This window comes from Anguilla rostrata, chromosome 8 (genome assembly GCF_018555375.3).
Source record: "Anguilla rostrata isolate EN2019 chromosome 8, ASM1855537v3, whole genome shotgun sequence".
Classification (NCBI taxonomy): Eukaryota; Metazoa; Chordata; class Actinopteri; order Anguilliformes; family Anguillidae; genus Anguilla; species Anguilla rostrata.
Genome location: NC_057940.1, coordinates 54,442,471 through 54,452,028, shown reverse-complemented (window position 1 = coordinate 54,452,028; position 9,558 = coordinate 54,442,471). Strand labels below are relative to the sequence as shown.

At 50.5% G+C, this 9,558-nt stretch overlaps 1 protein-coding gene across 1 annotated transcript in view; it reads right to left on the bottom strand.

Moving 5' to 3' along the window:
- Positions 1-2,827: 2,827 nt before the first annotated feature.
- The window catches only part of LOC135262110 (OTU domain-containing protein 7B-like), a 28,135-nt gene continuing 21,404 nt past the window's right edge, over positions 2,828-9,558 (bottom strand). Inside the window, exons 11-12 of the mRNA XM_064348962.1 lie at positions 8,978-9,062; positions 2,828-7,998 (exon numbers count right to left, since the gene is read on the bottom strand). Of these exons, the coding sequence (XP_064205032.1) occupies positions 6,601-7,998; positions 8,978-9,062 (1,483 nt within the window). The 3' untranslated portion in view covers positions 2,828-6,600. The remainder of the gene's footprint in view (positions 7,999-8,977; positions 9,063-9,558) is intronic.

Genomic DNA, 9,558 nt, shown 5'->3' with positions numbered 1-9,558 from the left:
GGGCTGACACACAGAAAAGTGAGAGTAGGCCAGAGTGAGAGAGAGGGAGGGAACAGAAAATGAGGGAGGAAGAGAGAGAAAGAGAAATGGAGAGGGGGAGAGAGGGAGGGAGAGAGGGAGAGAAACAGTGAAAAGGAGGGAGAGAGAAAGCAAAAGATATGGGGGAGGGAGAGAGAGGAAGAGACAAAGAGAGGGGGAAGGCAAAGTGAGAGAGAGGAAGAGAAAAAGAGAAGGAGGGAGGGAGAGAGAGAGAAACCCAAGCACTTATGAGACGGCCAGGAAACTTCCGGGGGCGAGGGGGTGGGGCCGGAGGCTCCCCGCGGTTTCCATTGCTCATCACCTGCCCTCGCCATGGCAACCGGACACGGCGCACAGCGTGCCGGTTTCAAAAACATGATCCCCACCCCCCCGCTGCCCCCCACCCCCACCCCCTCCTCCGACACCCCCGTCCTGATCCTGCCCTTCTGCCCCGGGCCCCCACCCCCCGGCAGATTCAGAGCCGAGGAGCACGGGCAGCAGCGCAGTATTAAAGTTCGGGACCTGGGCTTATAACTCTCCTACGAGGTTCAAGTCCCAGGCAGGGGCCACTACCATTGCGTCCACGAGCACAGGTAACTAACCCGAAGCGCCACAGTTCACGGGCTGCTAAATGCACACGTGCATCGGGCTAAAAGATATATGAATAAATAACAAGCGTCGCAGGGCAGCTCTAAACGAGCTTCGAATGTAATTGACCAAGGGGTCCAGCAGACGATTCCTGTCTAGAACACTGCAGTTGTACCCTTTGGGCAAGGTACTTAACCTGCATTGCTTCAGTACATGTCCAGCTGTATGAATGGACGCAATGTAAATGCTGTGTAAAAAGTTGAGCAAGTCGTTCTGGATAAGAGCGTCGGCTAAACGCCTGTAATATTATGTAATGTGAAACTAAGAAAGAGTAATATGTACTGTAACGCAAGTAAACAGCACAAGACCAACAACTTACCTTTACACAGGTATGACTATAGCATTATCCCAAAAGGAAATCCAAAGAAACCAAACACCGCCTGCATCTCGCCCTGACCGTGATGATGTCACGTCTGCGTTTCCTGATGGGAGATCCTGTGTGGTTTCATCTTCTCCACTGTGTGCGTGTGTGTGTGTGTGTCTGTGTGTGTGATAGAGGGTGTGTGCATGTCTGTGTGTGTGTGTCTGCGTGTGTGATAGAGGGTGTGTGCATGTCTGTGTGTGTGTGTGTGTCCTTGCGTGTGTATGTATGTGCGTATGTGTACGTGCATGCGTGTGTATAGTTGTTCTTTTTCACACAGGTATTTGGCGTGAATCACAGGTTCATGGGACGATGATTAAATATATATTTGCTGAGCCTTCCAGCTCCGTCGCCATTAATGTTTCATGTGAAAATTATACTGGCGGCCGATGGAGAAAGCATAGCTTGTGTGTCCTCGCCAAAGACAATCTGCACTTTTTCACTCTCGTTTCAAGCTGCGGAAGCTTAGGGAAGCTCTACTGGAGGCATTTTGTGTGTGTGTGTATCTATTACATATTTATATACAGCGTATAAAATACTTTTAATTACTTACAGTATGTCACTTCCTCATAATTAGAACGGCAGAATCCTGACTGTCCCATCAATTAAACAAAAAACTACACCAATTCTAAATAAATGTAGTATTTTTCTTAAAAAGGTAAACCTGGTCTACAGCTGGATGTGTGTGTGTGTGCGTGTACACATTACACATTGTAATTTTCTAAAGAAGTTTGCTTCAATGGCCTTGCTCAGGTGTTGCTCCAAATGGCTGCTGTTGTTGTTTTTTTTCCAGGGCAGCTTCTACTTCTCCTGGAGACTGACCAGGCCGACCAGTCGTCTTGTCCATCAACAGACGACTACCTCTGAGCATCGTGTCCAGCCTCCGAGACCAGCCGATGGGAAAAGTGCCCAACACTTCCTGAGGTGAGGCTGCATTAATAATGGCTGTACTCTGGACTTACGCAGCTGCAAGTCCAACGACCCAGCTTACGAATGTTGGGACAGGGAGGCTTTGCTGAGCCGAGCCGAAACGAACCCAGGGACGCACTCCGAGCGCATGCTAGCGCTAGCGTGAATATTTAAACAGTCCAGACCCACGATGACCCCCCCCCCCAAGGCCGCCGGTCTCAAAGGTCGGGCTCTCGCCATTTTAAGCCGAGCAAAGGCTCCATTTGCCCGCCACTGCTCGACCCCGGGCACGGTGGTGCAGTGGGTAGCACTGTCGCCCTCACAGCAAGAAGGTTGTGGGTTCGAATCTCGTCTTGGGGCCTTTCTGTGTGGAGTTTGCGTGTTCTCCCCGTGTCCACATGGGTTTCCTCCGGGTACTCCGGTTTCCTCCCACAGGCCAAAGACATGCAGGTAGGCTAATTGGAGACTGTAAATTGCCCATAGGGGTGAGTATGTTAGTGAATAGTGTGTGTGCCCTGTGATAGATTGGCAGCCTGTCCAATGCATGCTGGGATATGCTCCAACACCCCCGTGACCCTGACGTCACTGACTACAGATTTTCAACTCCACGGGAACAACGATGAATATGAAATAAATAGACTCATTTTCCAACTTTGGAAGTCCCACAGACAAGTCCTTTTTATGGACATGCCGGCATATTCATTGATTTTGTCATTTTTAATCTGACTTTTATGTGTGAATAAACTAATCTACGGTGATGTTTAAAGAGGCTGACTTCGGAAGTACCATCTGTCTGTTGGTATGTGTGAGTGTAGTTGCGCAGGTGCTTAAAATGGACACACGGATTTAAAGAAAAGTCTTGTGAAAAAAGAACAACGCTTGCAGCAAAACTGAAATAAAACAAGGATTTATTCAAACGGTGCAAAAACACTTTGAGGACATAAAATAGGTGTTCTTTCCAGCCGAATACATTGCCACCCAGCGAGTGAGTCAAACGTGCGATTTTAAACGCGTAGTTCAAAATACGATTGTTTTGGCGATTTGGCGGTTCTTTAAACGGCCACTCCAATCGCTACGGTTTCCAATTATCGTAGGTTGCGCGTAGCAAAAACAAGACATCTTCCCATGCTGAGAAGACATCCATTGGCCACAACAGAGCATAACATGTTTCATAAATTAATCGAATATAGAAATAAAACCATTCAAACTAATAAAAAAAAAAAACCCAATCCATTCCACAGATATGGGTGGATAGATATACCTTTTTTTCTGTTGAACCCCAACATATTTATGCATTGCAGGTGAAATTACCGTGACTATCTTAAAATTAAAATGGAGCGAAAGTAAATAAATAATTATATAAAAGAAAATCTGTTTGACAATGACCAGCACAGGAAAGAACACCCTCGTTAAACTGAACATTCCCAACAGAATATTTTGAAAATTCTGACTATAAATATATACTCTCAAACCAGTTTGTACTGTCAGTATATTGTGTATATGAGCGGCTGCATTTGTTCACCAGAAACCCCTGTGTTGACTGTCTTAAAGTACAAGTTTTTCAGCAAGAGAATCCAGTCGAATGACAGAATTTCCTTCACAAGTCCAGGCTCTTGAACACAAGTTTGTTTTTAGCGTCCTTTGTTTTAAAATGTCCAGCAACATACATTCTGATCGTAATTTAAAAACATTGCAAAACGTAGCTTTAGATTTAAAAAAATAACTCAAAGATACAGATTTGTACAACCTCTCTCCATTTTTAAATACAAAAAAAAAAACACCTGTTTGCAGTCTCGTAGGAGTCCCAAAGCTATGAAACATTTTTTAAAAATGTTATCCATGTTTGGAGTAGATGAAGAACGTGATGCTGCTAGCTACAATAAAAATGAAAATAAAAAAGAACACAGACACACACAAAGAAATAATAAAGGTACCATCATCACACTTTTGATTTCCCATCCGTTTTAACCACTGCATTTGGATAAATGTATACTTTTTGAAACACTCCCGCATTTTCCGTCGAGTGGATGTTCGACAAACGAACGCACAAAACCATGAAAATGCACAGAACCACGAGAGCGAGTTCCCTACTGACCAGGAGGGCTCAATACGAGGCCCGCCATTTCAGGAGCCCTCACTACCCAAGCAGGACCACTTTCAGGTGATTACTTCACAGTTGCCAGGTAACAGGTTTGAACTGCCTCGCGTCTCGTGCGAAACTGTGTCCAGAAAATGGTTTGTGTGTTGTTTTTGCGAATCTGTCATTCAGAAACATCATAGGTGCACAGTAACACAAGTGTGGCGACTGTTGACTAAACGGCGAACCGTATATCGCAATGGATGCCTGTCTGTGTGCTTGAAATTAACAGAGCTCAGCACAGATTTTAGGACCAACCAGCAAAATAATTGAGAGGGACATTGTTTTTTGTTCCCCCACTCTATTTGAGTCTTCGGATTTAATTTCTTGACTTCATGGTTTTGCCAATGGTATATTTTTGCAATTCATGGGAGTTCACATGGATGAACACATAGCGACGGCAAAATAAAAACACACACACACACAGAAAACACTGAATTAATTTAAAAAGAGAAAAACTGAATGCGTGTAGCAATGTTGTAGAGGTGTGCTGACTTCCCCGGATTATGCATATCAGCGGAAAAAAACTCACACTCGTCGGGACAACCTAAATCCATTTTAAGAAAATATATCTTTCAGAACACACTGCATTTCAAGTCAACTTTGTTTTTTGCGACAAAATGACTTCTTTGGGTTTTTGGGTTTCTCCCGTGCTCTTAAAGCAAGCAGGGAGTGTTGAGAGTCGATCAAATCTGACCTCCGTTTCAGAAATGAGGGAATATTTTCTGGGTTTTCCTCCCCTTCAAAAACGTCCCGAATCCTCTACCCACCACCGCAAAGACGACCCCTTTCCGCATGACCACGCCATTTTTCTATTGCTTTTAAGTGAGGTCAAAGCCACTAAACGAAATCTCCCACCCAACGATGATTCTTGCATACTTCAAATTATGTACGAGAGACATAAATGGTGGGCGGAGTTGCCATGTGCCGTCAATCATCGACTTGTCCTGTGATTGGTTCACCTAGTGTCCAACCGATTTTTATGGTTCGCTTAGCCACCCTTCACAGTCAGCGCGGAGCTGGCTAGGCAGAGATTTAAACAGGTCCCCGGAGTGCCTCAACGGGAACTGCAGTTCCGCAAACAGCCACAGGAGAGAGCTGACGCACTGCGGCCGTTCATGAGTTGCAGATCCTCCCCTTCTTATTCCAGCTCGAACCAAAATTTCAAACACACAATTCGGTAAATGAGTCCACAGCTTCGTGACAAAAATATCTCCGCATATCGTTTGAGTCCTTACGAAAGTGCTTGCTTTGTGCAGACAGAGATAAAAAAAATAATAATAATAATAATTAAAAAAGAGAGGGGAGGTGGGGGGTGGAGCTCCAGCTTATCCATCACTCGGAAACTTGCGTCATCAGACTGGATGGTGTGGCGACTACCAATGGGGAGACGTTAAAGACCGCCAAGGGGCGGGGCTACACAACATCTAACTGATGAGGGAGGGGACAAGGTTGGCATCACATCCAACTTGAAGGGGGAGGGAACAAGGACGGCACGTTCCATTTCGGAGACAGTTAACGAACCCAAAACGAACCCTGTCATTCTTGCTGGGGAATTTAGCCCAGTGGAACACAAGGCTCAACCTCAACGCACAGGTCAAACAGAAGCATGCTGGATGTTACACGCACTTCACCATTATGATCCGTTGTGCCAATCAAACGTTCCAGCAGAGCGGTCCTCAATCCTGGCCCTGGAGAGCCGCTGGGTCTGCTTCGGTTTGAGTTTCCCACAAACCCGTTCAGACCAGAGAGGCCAGAAGAGGTCAGTCCCGCGTGTAACCAGCAGGTTGTACAAGAATCAAACAAGAGCTGAATAACAACGAAACAGAAACGACACACTGCAGCTCTGTTAGCACCAGGGTTGAGGACCTGTCCCATCAACTGCTCTGAAGCACAAATTTGCTTTTGAGAACAGGCTGAAAGCTACCCCCCCCCCGCCCCCTCGTCCGCCCATCCATCCGCATGATGTCGTTCAAAATCATTAGCCTGAACCGATACACATCTCTGATGATCCCTCCGATCTGTCATTCAAGCCAATTCTGGGTGCCAGGACTGATCAACAGCAGCCAACCCCTGCCACACTTTGAATTCTGAACATTCTGCTGCTGTTGAGCTTTTTGTCCACTGGGTGGCAGCAGTGGGGAGCCACATGCAGGTGTCCAGCCCAGCACACTGGAGGAAGAAGGGCCTGGAGACTCTGATTGGCTGGGGAAATCGAGGGGTACGAAGGTGGAATTATAAACCAAATAAATTTACTTCAATAAATCAATCTTGTAAGCCATTTTGGAGAGAAACAGGTTTGTAAACCTCCCCCCCACAACCCAAACGCCCTCTTTCAGTCCCACGGCTAAAAACCAGGCCAGTCGTTACTCTAAGTCGTTATTGCTCGACTCACCTCACCCTCGTTAAAAAAAGCAGGCCGCGGTCCGCTCGTCTCTGTGTCAGATGGGGTGGGGCTTACATAAAAAGAAAACATAAAAGGGGGGCTGAGGATGGGGTGGGGGTGGGGGTGGGGGGTCGTCCCGTTTCAGAACCTGTGCACGGGGGTTTCGGCCCCGCCCCTCCTCCGTGCTTCGCGGTAGCAGCAGGAGCAGTAGTTGCCCGTCTCCGGGTGCCCGTAGAAGTTGCAGGCGGGCATCCTGCAGCGAGACTGCAGCCCCGCCAGCCCCCCCGCGCTGCCCAGCGAGAAGTGGCGGACGGTGGGCGCGCCCGACGACAGGTAGTCGGGGGGGTCGCGGTCCGGGGGCGGGGCCGGGGCGGGGCCGGGGGGCAGGGACGAGGCGGGGATGCGGTACCGCGGGTGCTGCAGGGGGCAGTGGCGGGGGAGGGTGGCGTAGGAGGGCAGCCCCGGGTACGAGGAGGGGGCCCCCCCGGCCTGCAGCCGCCGCGTCTCCAGGTAGCTGGGAGGGGGGAGGCGGGCGGGGTTGTGGGCGGGGCTGGCGGCGGGGGCGGGGGCTATGAGGGTGGGACGGGGGATGGTGTAGGGTTTCAGGTGGGCGAGGGAGGGGGCGGGCGCCTCGGGCGGGTCCTCGGGCTTGAAGTCATGGCAACGGTACACGGCCACCTCCTTCCTGGACGCCGTCCCGTTGGCGGCCGGCGGCGGGGCCCCGCCCACCGAGGCCCCGCCCCCCCGCCGCTGCTCCTGCTCGGCGCGGAAGCGGTCCTGGGCGTCGGCCAGGTAGCGCTGGATCATCTCCTCCTGGAAGGGCTGGCGGCCGCTGGCGGCGAGCATGGCGGCGAAGACGAACTTCCTGTCGCCCTGCATGGCGGCCCGCATGGCGCTCAGGCTCAGCTTCACTTCCGAGCCGTAGCGGCAGGGCTCCGCCCCCTTCCGCCGCTCGCCGCCCGGCGACGGTGAGCCCTTCCCTGACCCCCCCGAGCCGCAGCCGCCCCCCCGGCCGCCGTCGCTCGGGGACCCGTCCTGGGTGTCCGCCCGCACCTTCAGCGAGCCCTTCTTCGTCTTCTTCTCCTGCCCCTCCCCCCCCGCCGTCTTGGCCCCGCCTCCGGCCGCCGCCTTCCCCGGCATCAGCCCGCCCACGTTCTTCTTCAGCTTGCTGCCCAGGCTCTTCCCGAAGCTGCCCAGCTTGTTGGCCACCGAGTCCGCCTTCCTCTTGTCCTTGTCCTTGGCCTTGTCCTTCCCGCTCGAACCCGCGCCCACTCCCCCGAAGCTGGAACTCGAGGAGCTGGAGGAGGTGCTGGAGGAGGAGCTGGACGATCCCCCGCCTTCTCCTCCGCCTCCGGCCCCGCCCGCCTTGGCTTCCGCCCCGCTCCCGTTGACTCCGCCCCCGGCGATGCTGGCCACGCCGCCGCCGTTGCCGTTGGAGCTGCTGCACACGGACTCCTTGTCGGACTCGCCCGAGTCGGGAGGAGAGCGAGCGTCGTCCCCCGGAGAGGCTGCGGGAGACTCGGGCTGAGCCAGCGGGGCCTGGGGGGGGGGCAAGAGAGAGAGGGGGGGAGGGGCAGGGAGTATTTATGTCTTAATAAAACCTTTATTGGTCCATTAATGTTACATCAGTAATGACTTAACTTTAACTGCAATGCTCAGTCGATACAACCCAGTCATTTTCACTTATGTCACAACAAAGAAAAATCATAAGCATTACATGACCGGGACAAATTTACAAATTTAAGAAGGCGATTAAAAATATTAAACCAACTGCCCACACACCATACTGCACAGAACTTTGGGGTATCGTTAATTAAAGTCCTACACGCAGATTCCATCTTTAAGCGTGCCGTCATCAAACCCAAAAGCATTCTACATCAATGAGTCAGTAAGGCGGCAGTTGACGTGTTCATAAATCACTTTCTCACATTTCAATAAAAGGCTGAACGCAGCAGAGGAATATGTTTCCACTCTTTATTTAATCAGCCCAATCAGCAGCCAGATCTGACATGACAGCCCAATCAGCAGCCAGATCTGACATGACTGACAGCCGGAGACTGCTGTTGTGTTCCGTCTCCATGTGGAGCGTTTCACTGTGGTCTTATCTACAGGTGACCCGGTGCTGGTTTGTTCTTAGACGTTCCTACGAACACAATTGGGTTCGCGGGTGGGAAGCCGGTGAGGGTATGAGTCCTGATCGTTGCATTAGCGACTCCTACTGGTTGGTTGGGGCGCCTGTTCAGCAGGGAGGGGATCTGGGGGAGATAGCGTGAACCTCCGCACGCGTTACGCTCTCCCAGTGAAACTCCTCGCTGTCAGGTGAAAAGAAGCGGCTGGCGACTCCACATGTATCGGAGGAGGCATGTGGTAGTCTACACCCTCCCCAGACCGACAGAGGATAGCGCATCGACCAGGACCGTGATACACACGGGGAATTGGTATAACGACTAAATTGGGGAGAAAATGGGAGAAAACGGCAAAAAAAAAAAAAAAAAGAAACACACACACACACACTCACCTGCGTGTCACAGGGCAAGGGCAGCCAGGTGACGGTCATGTAGCTGTGCAGTAGGTGGAGTTTCGCCTCCAGGGACAAGGTGACACTGTGGGGGAGGGGTCACAGAGGCCATTATGACATCACAGCCAGCTGCCTGGTCACTGTTGCCAGCTTTGGTCTGGGCCTGTTTGTTTATTTATTTATTTCATTTAGTCTTGACAGTTTGCCGATTTTGCAAACTATCACGACTAGCATCGTGGCTTTCGTTGAGGGGAGGGTTTCTTTTCCTAAAACCGTGTCACATTAAGCAGAGCGTGTATTTTCAGTTAAAGGAGCAAGGTGCGTAGCAGATACACCCACTATCATACAAAGGGGAGGGGAAAATTCAATTTCAGAAAATTGACTGAAATTCAATTCACTGAAAAATCTTGGAGCATTCCAGCCAATTTCCAACTCATTGCCAGAATTTCAAAATAATTTTTTCTGAACCAACTGAATTGAAAAGTATATGACCCCACAAAGCTGACGATCGCGCTGTTTCTGCCCAGATCCTTTCCACACCCCCAGGCTGGGTTATATTTAGCCAGGGGCTCCATTCATAG